This window comes from Peromyscus eremicus, chromosome 4, assembly GCF_949786415.1.
Source record: "Peromyscus eremicus chromosome 4, PerEre_H2_v1, whole genome shotgun sequence".
Lineage (NCBI taxonomy): Eukaryota > Metazoa > Chordata > Mammalia > Rodentia > Cricetidae > Peromyscus > Peromyscus eremicus.
In genome coordinates, this window is record NC_081419.1 from 6913507 (window position 1) to 6926785 (window position 13279).

At 53.9% G+C, this 13279-nt stretch overlaps 1 protein-coding gene across 1 annotated transcript in view; it reads left to right on the top strand.

Annotated features, from left to right (window-relative positions):
- The first annotated feature begins 2027 nt into the window (after nt 1-2027).
- Niban2 (niban apoptosis regulator 2) overlaps nt 2028-13279 on the top strand; it is a 44442-nt gene continuing 33190 nt past the window's right edge. Inside the window, exon 1 of the mRNA XM_059259044.1 lies at nt 2028-2160. Within this exon, the coding sequence (XP_059115027.1) occupies nt 2106-2160 (55 nt within the window). The 5' untranslated portion in view covers nt 2028-2105. The remainder of the gene's footprint in view (nt 2161-13279) is intronic.

Genomic DNA, 13279 nt, shown 5'->3' on the forward strand with positions numbered 1-13279 from the left:
TCTTTTTTGACCCTCCCCAAAAGTATCATTATTCTCACTTGACAGGTGAGGGAACTGAGGCCCCATAAGGAATGCCACTTGTCCAGGGTCACAGAGGGTTGAGTAGCTTGGACTTCCTCATTGTTTCCCTCAATATCTCAGTGTGTGTGCTCGTGTGTACGTGTGTGTGCACACATGTATAAGGTACCACAGGAACCGGGGCCTCCTGGCTCATGTTAGCAAGCATTATATTACTGAATTACTGCAGCTGTTTGTTTGTTTTTCTGAGACACGGTTTCTCTGTGTAGAAACAGAGAAACAAGTTCCAAGCTGGCCTGGAACTCAGAGATCCACCCGCCTCTGCCTCCCAAGGGCTGGGATTAAAGACGTGTGCCGCTACTGCCTGGCTTAGCCACTGGTATTTTGAAAGAGGATCTTCCTATGTATCTCAGACTGGCCTCAAACTTGCTATGCAGCTTACTTAGGCTGACCTCAAACTCTTACAGCTTATTTATGTGTATGTGTGTTTTCCTGCATGAGTTTATTTGTCTCATGTGAGTATAGGAGCCTGTGGAAGTCCGAAGAGGTAGTCAGATACCATGGAACTGGAGTTACAGACATTGTGAGCCACCTAACGTAGGTGCTGGGACCTGAACCCGAGTCCTCTGCAAGAGCAGTAAGTGCTCTTAACTCTGTGCCATCTCTCCAGCCCTACAGCCTCCAATTCTTGACCTTCCTCCCTTCTTCCCCAGTGCAGGGATTTTAGGCATGCATCACTACGCTCAGCTTCACACACGGCATCTCTTGCAGAAGGTCTAGCAAATGAGTGTTTACCACAGCAGCTGAATGACTGGTGAGTGACTGAAAAGCATGACTGAGGGCCTGCATCATCTCAGTCCTTTCCCAACCTACCTCCTGCGGTGGTGACAAGCTCCAGAGACAGGTGCTGACTTAAAGGTAACTGTTATGATGCTCATTTGCTGAGGTGTCAGAGTTACCGTGAGAGCCGCTAATAACGGGGTGGAATGCACAGCAGTGTTGAGCCAAGAGCTGCAAGCAAGCAGCAACTAGCTGGCCCTGGTCACACACACAGGGCATATCTGAACCAAGGTAGTCCAAGCTGACTCGTCTGGTTGGCCTCCTCTACCAGCTTGGGAGGTCCAGAAACTGAAACATTTTCTTCTGGTGCTAGCGACCCACCCATGCCCAGCCCTACAGTCCAAGTACCCAAAGTCCGAGGGCCCGGCTTTTCATTTCAGATAATCTTTTGCAAACTGTAAACAGCCATTCCTGCTCTGCTCCGTCCGGCAAGCCGCCTCCCGAATGAAATGCCCACAGGCCTCGCCTGAGGAATGACCTCCTGGCGCTGAGGCCCTGATATCTTTGGGCTGCAGCCATATCATACCCCCACCCCATCCCTTTCCCTCCCATGGTCCTCTGTCCTCCACCCCGTCTTTGTCCATTTCCCCTCCCCATCGGCCTCTATCTATTGTGCAAGATGGGCTGGCACACCTTCTGGGGCAGGTCCGATCAAGGCCAAGGGATTTCCCCAGTGCGGGCAGCTGCGGGCGAGATTGGGGGCAGGGGGCAAGAAGAGAGGAGCTGGAGGAATGCTGAATTCCCGCACGTCCGTCCAGGCGTCCCTTTGCAGTCCCTACATCCTCCTCGGCGTGAGGAGGGAGGGGAGACGCTCTGGCTGCAGTCCCCAGGGCGCCCCGTTTTCTGAGATGCCCCCATCAGCCTTTTCTTCTCTGCTATCTGTATTTGACGCACACCCGGCGCGTCCGTCCCGGGTCTCCCTTCCGGGGATCTTCCCTTTGTCTAAGTCTCCCTTCTGTCTGGAGGTCCCCGCCCGCCCCCGGACCGGGGAGGAGGGCGTGGCTCTGCCGGGGGCGTGGCCTGGCGGGGCGGGGCGGGGCGGGCAGCGGGGCCTGGGCGCCGGCTGGAGAGGCGGCAGCGGCCGGCGGGAGGGACGCGGCGGGGATCGCGGTGGGAGCGGAGCGGAGCCCAGGCGGCTGCGGGGCTGCGGGGCTGCGGGGCGGCGGGAGCGGGGCCTGCGGACTCCATGGCGCCAGCGGCGTCCGTCTGAGTAGCGGGGGCGGATCCGGCCGCGGCTTCTCTTCGCCATGGGAGACGTGCTGTCCACACACCTGGATGACGCGCGGCGCCAGCACATCGCAGGTGAGGACCGCTCAGCGCCGCCGGCCTGGGGCTCCGCCGGGCACCCCGGGCCACGCCTCCGTCCTCGCGGGGCCGAGGAGGGGGGGGGTCTCCGAGCGTCAAGGCCCGGGGCGGGGCGGGAGCCGGCCAGACCCTTACCCTTCCTCCGAACTTGTTCCCTCTCAGTCTGGGCGGCCCTTCCAGGCCCTTAGGTGTGCCCTCTTCTCCCCTTGAGGAGCCTGAGACCCCATTTCTCTGCTGGAACGTGCTTCTCTTGGAGCCCCTTCGGCCAGAACCCCGCACCTATACCCTAGATCGCGTGGCGGAGGGGTCGCACCCTCGTCTTCCCAGCAACGCTCCAAGCCTACCCTTTATTCCGGACTCTGCCACACACAGTCAGAGCTTCCTGACTTCCCCGCTCAGCTGACCTGTCCCACCGCGCCCTGGCCTCGGCCCCCGGACACGTGGCTGAAGCTTACAGGGGGATGGGCCCTTGGAGGGCCTGGGACCGCACGTGAAGAGTGGGGCTAAGGAGAGATGGGGTGCCCTAGAGGGGGCGGGTCCCTGGCCTGTTGAGTTGGCTCCAACTCAGCAGAGTGCTGGTACTACTACAGCTTAGGGGTGCTGTTCATGGTTAGAGCTGGCTACTTCAGGGCCAGTGTCCAGCCTCCCGGTACTGCCCTTCAGCCAGCCTTGCGCCCAACCTGTCACGGCATGGTGGACACTTCTCAAGAAGGAGTTGCTCCCAAGTCTGTGGAGGATCTTAGGATCCTGGGTTCATTATGGAGAATGAGAAATGGGACGAGAATCTCAGGCTGCCCTAAAACTCAGCTTGTCTTGACCACACAGGCAGGGCAGGCCTGGCGGTTCTGGATGTAATTTCAGCATTTTTGCTCAGGTGTGTGATCTTGAACCAGTCTCTTAATGTCCTAGAGCCTCAGTGTTATCTTAGAAAGGGGTCGGTGTTGACTTCTTAGTGAACGTTGCTTAGTACAGGGCATAGAGGGGCACTGGGACTCAGTGTGCTGAGTTGGGTTTATCAGAGAACATGAAAAGGAGACGGTACCCCAGGCCTTGTCTCCCTGTGGTATGGTGTCCCCTACATGTCTTCATGTCCTGTTGAGTGCTTGCTTACTCCACATTCTCTTGATAGCAGGGACCCTTTGAGAGCAAGGACAGGTGTCCCTTACTATCCCCCACCTCCCTCTATCTACTCTAGCAGGGCACAAGGAAGGTGCCAGAGAAGGACTGCCCAGTGACTGGGCCTGAGCCGGTGGCCTGAGCTCCCCTTTGTGCCAGGCCTGGAGCTGGGCACAGGGAATGGTGATTTAGAACAAATCAGATCATTTCTCACCTCTGAACAGTTGGGGGTTAAGTCCTGTAAGGCCTCCTCCTTGTAGGACAAGGTCTGGGCTCAGGAAGGGCTGGGCGGAGTCTTCCTGTCCCTTCCCTGTTGGTGGTAACCTCCTGGGGTTCTGTAACAGTCCCTCCATTCAGGACCTCCTCTCAGGGCTCTCAGCAAGCATGGGTGGGGTGTGCCCTACTTCAGTGGGTTTTTTCCTTTCCCCACACCTTCCCAAGTCGTGGGCTGAGAACCCACCCCTGCCCTATTGGCCAATTCCTGGATCCTGAGCCAGGGAAGGTAAAGTGGCCCCTTCTGGAGAGGGCTGAGTTTCTTTTGTGACATGGGCTGGAGAAAGGAGGTTGTGCCCACTCAACCTGCTTGCCTCTCCTCCTGACACTTAAGTGCTATTAATAACCCCCTTCAGATGCCTTAGATTCCATGGCAAGCTCACCTGGGGTGGGGGGAGTGCTCCTGATGCGCTAGGGTGGGGTGGGGGGGGATGCAAGAAGGCAGTCCAACAGAGAGAAAGAGAATTTCCTTAGGAATCTGTTGGTGGGAAATGGGGTTGTCTTCACCACCTCCAGCCACCCATTCACTCTCCTCACCCCACCCAGCAGGTACTGGAGCACTTCCGGAGCAGATGATTAAGATTCCAGAGCCCTCCCTCCCTGTTGAAGTGTCAGCTGTGGGAACACCCCTTCCCACAGGGCCCTAAGCTCCCAGGCCTGTTGGGTGCTGCGGCTTGGCTGGCGGCCTGGTCCCCTCCCCTAGCAGGTGAGCAGGTGAATGCTGCCTGCAAGTCCTGGCAAAGGTCAGGCGTGCTCTTACCCAGGGTGCTGTTTTGCTGCCCCGGCACCTTTCATCCTGCGATTTCAAAGCCTCTGGCAAGCAGAGGCTTGTTCCTACCCAGTGTTGGTGATGCTGGTAGCAGGGTGGTTTGTGCACATTTAGTGCAGGATGGGCCTGAGAGCTAGGAAGCCATTGTCACCTAGGGGCTGCTTATTTTCCCTAGGTGTCAGTTTCCCTAGATATGAACAGAATGGGGTATGGCACTTGGAGGCTGAAGTCCCTTCTAGCTATGAGGGCCTAACAAGACTAAAATTCCCTACAAACCTTGACTGGAGCTAAGTCTCAACTCAGACTACACAGTGTTAAATGGCTGACCTTGGGCCAGCATCTCTAGCTCCTTTTTTTTTTTTTTTTAACACGTGTGAGTGTTTTGCTCCCGTTTTGTCCGTACACCGAATGTGTTCCTGGTCAGAGGATGGGCATCAGGTCCCCCCGGAGCTGGAGTTATAGATGGAGTTGGGAATCGAGCCCACATCCTTCAAGGACAAGTGCTCTTAACTGGCCATCTCTCCAGCCCTCCCCTGTCTCCGTGAGCCCTCCACCACTGAGCTATATCTCAAGTCTTCTTCTTTTTAATTATTACTTATTTTTGAGACAGTTTTACTAAGTTGCCTAGGCTGCCTTGAACTCAATTTGTAGCCTAGGTAGGACTTGAATCTAAGCTCTTTTTGTTTCTCAACTCCTGACTAGCTGGGATTCCAGGCCTGTGCCGCCAGACCACCCCACCCCACCCCACTCCCTTTTCTGAGGATGGAATCTCAGTTTTCTTATCAGTAAGATGGGAATGACAATGGTAGCTAGGTTCTGCTGGGAGCATCTAGCGGCCTAAGGCAAGATAAGGTTCTACCCAGCCTGGTCCTTGGGCAGCAAACATCATATTATTGAAATAGCTCTTGGGTTTCTGTAATTGGGTTCCCTCTAATATTGGAGTTCAAAGGGGTGGGTGAGGGTTGTCCTGTCTCTGGAGGCAGAATGGCCAGTTCCCTGGACCTGAAGATAAACCAGGGTTTTCAAAAGCCTTGATTCCTGCCTTTCTTCGCTGGGGCAGTTATGTGTGATGGATGTGGGCTGTCTGGTGCAGGCTGAGAGAGGAGTGACAGGGACAGTAAGGTGTGTACAAGGAACCAGAAGATAGACAGATGACTGAGTTCTGCCAGACCATCCTTTCCATGAGATAGAGGACAGGACTCAAGTGAGTTCTGAGCCCTTTGAGGGATTTTATGCAAATGGCTGGAGCCCCAGAATCCCAGAGGCCACGGGTGAGGGGTGGGGACTGAAACCTGAGCTGCCGGTGCGAGAGCTGGCATTGGCTGTGATGGGGAAATCCCTTCTCCAGGACATCTTCCACTGTTGGGGTTCACCCCTCAGTAAAGGTGCAAGTGTTGTCCCCCAGAGGGCAGACTGTGTGGTACTAATGCTCTCGTGGGCTCCACCCACCTGCTCTGCTCTCCCTTCGCCTGGCTAACTCTTTTTTAACAACAACAGCTTTACTGAGACCCAGTTGTGCACAATGTACCCCCTCCCCACAGAGAATGGTTTTTGGTGTATTGACTGAAGTGTGCAAGCATCTTCGCACATAGTCTGGGAGCATTTCAGCCTGCTTGAAATAAACCCGAACCTGTTGGTGGCCACCCCATCCCACCCTCCTGTCCTCTCAACTCTAGGTACCCTTCGTCAATTTGCCAAAGCAGCATGTGCCCGGGCACTTTAGGAGGGGAAGTGTAAAAACCAGGCCTTCCATCTTTCTTTCTTGGATATCACTCCTCAGAAGAAATCACTCATCTGATCACCTCTCCTGTAGAGGTTCACACCTATAGCTGGTCTTTTCTTCTACTCCAAGTGCCATTCTGTGCCTGGGGCGGTGGTATTTGTCCAGAGCCTGGTCATGGCTGCTTGGGTTTTTACTGGCATCTTGCTAGACTGCATTGTGCTGTTAAACCTCCCTGTATGCATCTTGTGCTGGGAGCTGGTCTCAGAGGCTTCAAGGAGAACTTCTGGGGACTAGAAATACATCCATACATAGCCTTTGGACGGTGGCAAACATTTCCTACCCCTCTGCCAAGACCCGCTTGATTATTGAGGTTATTGTCCTTTCTGATAGCTGGCTATGAAAAAGGGTTCATGTTTATTTGTCAAGAAAAGCAAATAATATCTGTTTGCAAATTGATCTTAGGGCCTCCACGCCACTCCCCTTCTGAAAGTGGCTGCAGGTGCAGGAGTGAAGGATGTGGGTGTTCCGTCACCCCTCCCTGTGGTGCTGCCGAATTGTCATCCAGGGCTTTGCGGGCCGGATGCTCGATCCAGGCCTGGGTCAGCCTCTGGGTGAAGCTGTCTGGGGACTCTGCCGTCTCTTGTGTTGGGTCTTACATAATGTGCTTTTGTTGGCTTTGACCCTGCCCTCCCCTCCCCCCAGCCTCCTCTAGTCTTCTACTTGGTCCTCTCCCACCCTTTAGCCCGTGCTCTGGCCTCCTGGGGGCCTCCCACCTCACCCTCCAGGCCTTCCCACACAGGCTGCCAAAAGAGACCTTTCTAATCCCAAACTGGGCCACAGCCCGCCCTCCCTGCCTCCTGCCGCCTAAGGAATGAAGCCGAAAGGCAAGAAGAGCGTCTCGCCCGCCCCGCCTGACCGTGATGCCCTTTCGTATGACCGTGATGCCCTTTCGTAGCGGTTCCCGCCTGCCCCTGTTTGTGGTCGTAGGTTGCTGGGACTGGGATTCAACGCTGTGTGTCTTGCTTCTTTTTCTAAACCATCTGCAATAAACATCTTTTCCAAAGTCTGTATGTCCTTCCAGGTGAGGACGTTTCTTAGCCTTTCTCCAAATGTTGGCCTTTGGGCTGTTCCCGAAGTGTTGGTTTTTGGAGCAGAGTCTGCTCTGTAGGGTTCCTCCGTGGCTGTGTTTGGCTTTCCTGCTGAAGACAGACTCATCTTGCAGTCATACTCACCCCTACCCTGCATGCTTTTATTCATCCAGATACGTCCAGGAAGGTTCCCTCTTGGGAGCCCAGGGGACCTCTGAGCATCCGTCAGATGCTAGTGCCCTTGAAGGGACTGCCCAGGAGTTGTTAGTGTGGACTGAAGTCTGTGGCCTCGGGGTACGTGGCCCCAGTAACTGCTCTCCTGGCCTGCTGCCCACAGGGACTGGTCCATTTCCTGTCTGAGAATGCCGGGTGGTAGAGAAAGGGAGGGGCAGTTCTCAGGCTGTGAATGCTAAAATTGTTTGTTTTTTTAGATATAGCCTTTATAATCCAGGCTGTCCTCAAACTCACTGGGTAGCTGAGGATGACCTTGTACCTCTTGAGTGTTAAGATTTTAGGCAGGCATCAAACCCAGGGCCTCATGTATGCTAGGCAAGAGCTCCACCAACTGAGCTACAGTCCAGCCCAAGTCTTTTAACTGAGCGCTTATTATGTCCCATGCCATCCTCTGCCTGGATTATCTCACAGAATTACCTCCACGGCAGGCAGGAAACAGGGAAAGCAAGGCCTCAGAGACTGAGACCAAACCCCACTGAGACTGCAGAGCTGTGATGGGCAGGGGACAGTGTGGGCCTGGAGGGAGGGAGAGGAGATGAGTGGGGAGTATGCGGCTGTGTCAGAGGCTCTGGTAGGTTGCACAGATATATCCTACCCCAGTCATTACTCAGTCTGAGTCTCAGTCTCTCTTTGAGCAACCACCCCTCTGCCCCACCCCCTCCCCAGGCAGAGATCTTGACTCACTCTACACTGTGGCAGAAGCACCCTCCTGCGGTTACAGACTCCTGCGCTGCCTTTTCCTCCCCCAGCCCCACCCCCGTCCACTTCCCTGCCTGTGGAAGCGGGGCGTTCTGAAGCCTGAGTGGGGAGCAAAGCCACGCTCTAGGTGGAGTTTCAGGGCCTGAGTCACTGAGCAGGCTTGATGGCGAAAGGGGGAGAACCGGAAGTGCTGCCTGTGTGGTGCCCCGCCCACTCGGGACTCCGCCCACTAGGGACCCGGCCCCATTAGGAAATGTGCCGACTCCAGCCCATGATGGAGGGACTACGGGTCTGCTGCCACAGTGGACAGTGAATGGGAAGCAGGGATCTTAGGGGGTACCTAGAACAAGGCTGTGTGTGTGTGTGTGTGTATAGCTTGGACCCAGGTCTTGACTCTGTCTCTAGATGAATTGGTGTCTCTGGGCACATGGTCTCTGAGCCTCAGGGTTCTCTGTAAAAGATGTAGGTTGTTTTGCCATCACAGTGCAGTTGGGAGGATCCAGGGTGGTAATCTTTGGATAGGGTGAGTGGATGGTGACAGTACAGTGAATGACAGCTATTTTATTTTGTTTTGAGACAGTCTCATGTATCCGAGGCTGGTCTTGAACTTGCTCTGTAGCCCGTGGTCCTCTTCTCTCCACCATGTGCGGGCACTGCAGGTGTCTGACACTGTGCCCTGTTTGTGTGGTACCGGGCTTTCTCAGGGCCTGGTGTGTGCTCGGCAAGCACTGACTGCGCTATGCCCCAGCTTGAATGATAGATTTATTTTTGTTTGTTTGGGTTTGGTTTTTGATTTTGCGACAGGGTTTCCTGTTGTAGCCCTGGCTGTCTTGGAACTCACTCTGTAGACCAGGCTGGCCTCGGACTCAGACATCCACCTGCCTCTACCTCCTGAGTGCTGGGATCAAAGGTGTGCATCCCCCCCAGCTTTTACATTTTCTTTTTATTGTCTGTGTATGTGTGATGTAAGTGTGTGGGACACTTGTGCCATGGTGCACATTTGCAGGCCAGAGGATACCTCTGTGGTTCTCTCCTTCCACCTTTATATGGGTTCTGGGGGATCAAACTCTGTCACGTTTACATGAAAAGGGCTTGTAAAACATCTGGGTTTGGGGCTGGAGAGATGTCTGCTTTCCCGGTTCAGGGTTCGATTCCCAGCACCCACATGGCAGCTCACAACTGTCTGTAACTCTGGTTTCAGGGGATCCAACACCCTCACACAGATATACATGCAGACAAAACACCAATGCACATAAAAATAAAAATTAAACAGATGTCCGGGCTTGCTGATTTATCTGCCCCCTCACGTGTGGCCAGCCTTGTATTTCAGGAAGCAGGCATGTCCCAGCCTGAGCAACAGCAGCCTTGGTTCAGGATGCCTGAGCTATTCAGCTTCTATGTGCAGAGCTGTGAGATGGGGCTGTGGTTCCCAGCATCGTCCACTCAGTGTCTGCCATGAGTTGGGACACAGAAGATAAAAGCACTGTGTGTCCAGAATTAGATCTGTGAATCTGAACCTGGTCCTGTCGACTGTTTGCTGTGTGATCCTGGCCAGAGGCTGTGCCTCTCTGATTAGTCTCCTCATTTGTGACCTTAAGATCAACATCCTCTTTTGGGAAGTCTCTGCCTTTGAAAACCCTTTCCCAGGGCTCTCAAAGCCCTAACAGGTGGGTTACTGTGTGGAAATAGAGGTCCACGCCTCTGAGACCTTCTACAGAGATGTGCTCTGGCCCCTGACATACTAGGTCATTCTTTTATTCACTCAGTCAATAGTTATGGAATTTCATCTGGGCTTAAGAGTGCATGCCTGTAATCCCAGCACTCAGGAGGTTGGAGAAGGCAGGTCAGGAGTTCAGATCATCCTAGGCTCCATATCCAGTTGGATGCCAGCCTGGGTTACATGAGACCCTGTCTCAAAGCCATAGTGAAGTGGTAGTTATGCGAACCTGTGCATGGTCCAGCAGGGAAAATGCCCGCTGGGCAGGCCTAACTCCTGAGTTCAGTCCTCAGAACCCGTGGTAGAAGGAAGGAATGATATGAAGTTGTCCTCCACACATGTGCCGTGGTACTCTTGAGGGCGTCCACCCCCAAATACACACATACAATTAAAAAAAAATTAGTTCTGGTGTTTCAAACCCAGTGTCAGAGTGCTCACTTAAAAAGGAAGGCGAGACAGTTAGAAAGCCCTTCCTGTGCCGGGCACAGGCTGATCAGTTTCTCAGTGGTCGTCCTTTGCTTCCTGGCTGGCTGTGTCCTCACAAGGGGAGGCGGGGGAGTGTGGGGTGGAAGGAGCCATAAGTGTTGGCCTGGAAGAGGAGGGACCTTGTCCTGAGAGACCTGGGGAAACCTTGGCTTATTTCCAGGTAGCAGTGACAGCCAGTTGCGGTGGTGGGCTGAGCACGGTGTGGATGGCGAGGGACGTGTCCCGGGAGGGCTGGGGTGTCCAAGGCTTCAGTGACAGTGACCAGTGGTGGGAGCTATCCGAGGCGCACCGGTTTTGGCCCTGCGGGGGCCCACAGGCCTGGCAGATCCTGCACATTCTTGGATGGAGCATGACCTCCCTCAGCCTATGCTTTTCCCTTCTGATGTCAGGAGGCTCACTCCTCCCTGACAACTCCAAGTCTGAGAAGTGGGCTTCATAGACTCCGGCCATACTGGGTCACCAGGTGGGGTTGGATTGGTGAGACTGTGTGGCAGGGTTTCCTGGTGTCTCAGCAACAGCTGCTCTAAAGTTCGTGGAAGGACTCTGACTCAGGAAGTCCCTTTCCTCATGAGGAAGTGCAGGGCTGGGGGCCAATGAGATGGCTCAGCAGGTAAAGGAGTCTGTCACGAAGCCTGAGGACCTAACTGGTCCCTGCAGCCCACACACTGGAAGGAAAGAACCAGCTGCTGCACATTGTCCCCTGACTTCCACACATATGTAGTGGTGTGTGTGTCCCCTCCCCCAGACACACACAATAAATAAGATACAAAAAGAAATCAAAATAAGAAAGCTGGGAAAGGGTCTCTGGGTAGGGCTGGATGCTCTGACAGGTACCTGAGCATCCAGCAGGAAGGAGACTAAATTGTGACTTGTAAAGTGTGAGCCCACTTTCCCTCTCTCTCTGCAGGGTGTAGGCCGGGAAGTAGGCCACACAGTCTGAATGCCAAGGGACTCTGGCCAGTCCTTCCTCTTGTCTGTGCCCCATCTGGGACCCTTCCTCTCTTTGCCGCTCTTAACCAGGGGTCACTAGGCTGGTATCAGGAGCCCAGCTGTATCAATCCAAGTACAGAGAAGCCATGGTGGATGTTTATTGCACACAGATCTTGCTGAAGGAGGTAGAGCTTGTTCTCAAAGCTGTCTTGGACCCAGTGTAAGCCACATGCCGGGGTAAAGCTGTGACATAAGCCTTGATTTTGTGGAACTCTTGTGCAGGCCACGAAGGTGCCAGCAAGTTGTGGTTTGTCTGACAGAGACAGTGGGTGTTTATGTTTTCCTAAGTGCATGCTGGCTCAGAACACTCCATCAGCCTTGTTCAGGAGGTCACGTGTCTGGCTGTGACAGGGTGGCAGTAGGCTTCTGCCAGGGACAAAGCTGTGTGGCTTTGGTCGTGGTACTCTCCTTGAAGCTTCAGGTGACAGTAAGGTGGGAACAGTGACCCCATTTCTTGCTTCTGGAGTGTCTAAAGGTTCTGAGAGATGCCCTGTAGAGATCTTGGCCTATGCCGGGTGCCAGGTACATGCCAGATTTACCTGATGACTTTGAACTTCTGATTATTGTGCTGTGGTTACAGGCATGTGCCACACATGCAGTTTTGTGTGGTGCTGGGGACTGAACTCCGGGCCATGTGCATGCAGTGCAGGCATTCTACCAACCGAGGTTTTGTTTTGAGACAGAGTCTCACCATGTAGTCCAGGCTGGCCTTGAACTTGCAGCAAACTGCCTCAGCTTGCCTCAACGCTCCAAATCCTGACGTTTACATGTTATGTGTCATCATAGCTGGTGTGTGTGTGTGTGTTCTCTGTTTAGCCGAGCTGAAACTCACTATGTAGACCAGGCTATCCTTTAAATCACAGAGATGTGCCTGCCTTTGCCTCCTGTGTGGTACATTAAAGGCTTGAACCACCACGCCCAGCTGTGATTTTTTTTTTTTTTTTTTTTTAAAGACAGGGTTTCTCTGTGTAGCCCTGGCTTTCCTGGAACTCACTCTGTAGACCAGGCTGGCCTCAAACTCAGAGATCTGCCTGCCTCTGCTGAGATTAAAGGCGTGTGCCACCACCCAGCTAGGGCAGTTCTTTGGAATGTGAGGGTGTGGGGAGAGTGGGAGCAAAGGGAGTGGATCCGGGGCTTAAGCTTACAGGTGACTGGCCTCAGAGTCCCTGTCTTGGCCTTGAAGTTTTTTTTTTCCTCTGGCCTGGACACTTCCGCCTCTCAGGTGGGACAATTGAAATGATCTAAATGTCAGGAGGCTAAGAGAATCCAGAATCCCTGGAGCACATAAGGAGACCCTGTCAGAGAGAGAAAAGAAGGAAGGAAGGAGGGAAGGAAGGAAGGAAGGAAGGAAGGAAGGAAGGAAGGAAGGAAGGAGATAGATAGATGATAGATAGAGAGATGACAGACAGACAGACAGTTAGCTCGATCGATCTAACTGATCTTGTTTTTCATTTCGTCACTGAGTAGACTGAGGCCCTGAGAGTGGGAAGGAAGAGCCCAAATCCAGAGGCCGCAGAGCTGGACGGGACTCCTGACTGCCCTCCCCACAAGGAGCAGCATAGACTCAGCCAGGGAAGGGTGACTGGGCTGGGCCAGGCTGCAGAGGGTATAATTTTGAAAACTGAGTAAACAAACAAGTCCTCAGTGAGCAAGGCAGGCCCTGTGCAGCGTCACAGATGGGTCTGTGTTTCAGGACAGCCCAGGCTTGTCCACTCACAGACAGAAAACTGTCTGGCTAAAAATAGCCAAAGCCCCACTCTCCTCCCGCCCCCACCCTGTATTTAAGGCTGCCAGGAAAAGGGGAGGGGGACATTGACCCTCCTTGTGGTGAACTGGGCCCAGTCCCCTGGGAATGACTGTAGGACACTCTCCAGGCTCTGCTTAGGATAGTCACTGTATGTCTCTGGGCCTCAGTTTCCCCTTCTTTAAAGTGGTGGTGATCCCATTCCATGGTGACAAGCTGAGGAGATGGTGTGAGTCCAGTGGGTGAACATAGCAGGCCCTTTGTCTGTCTGGTCTGG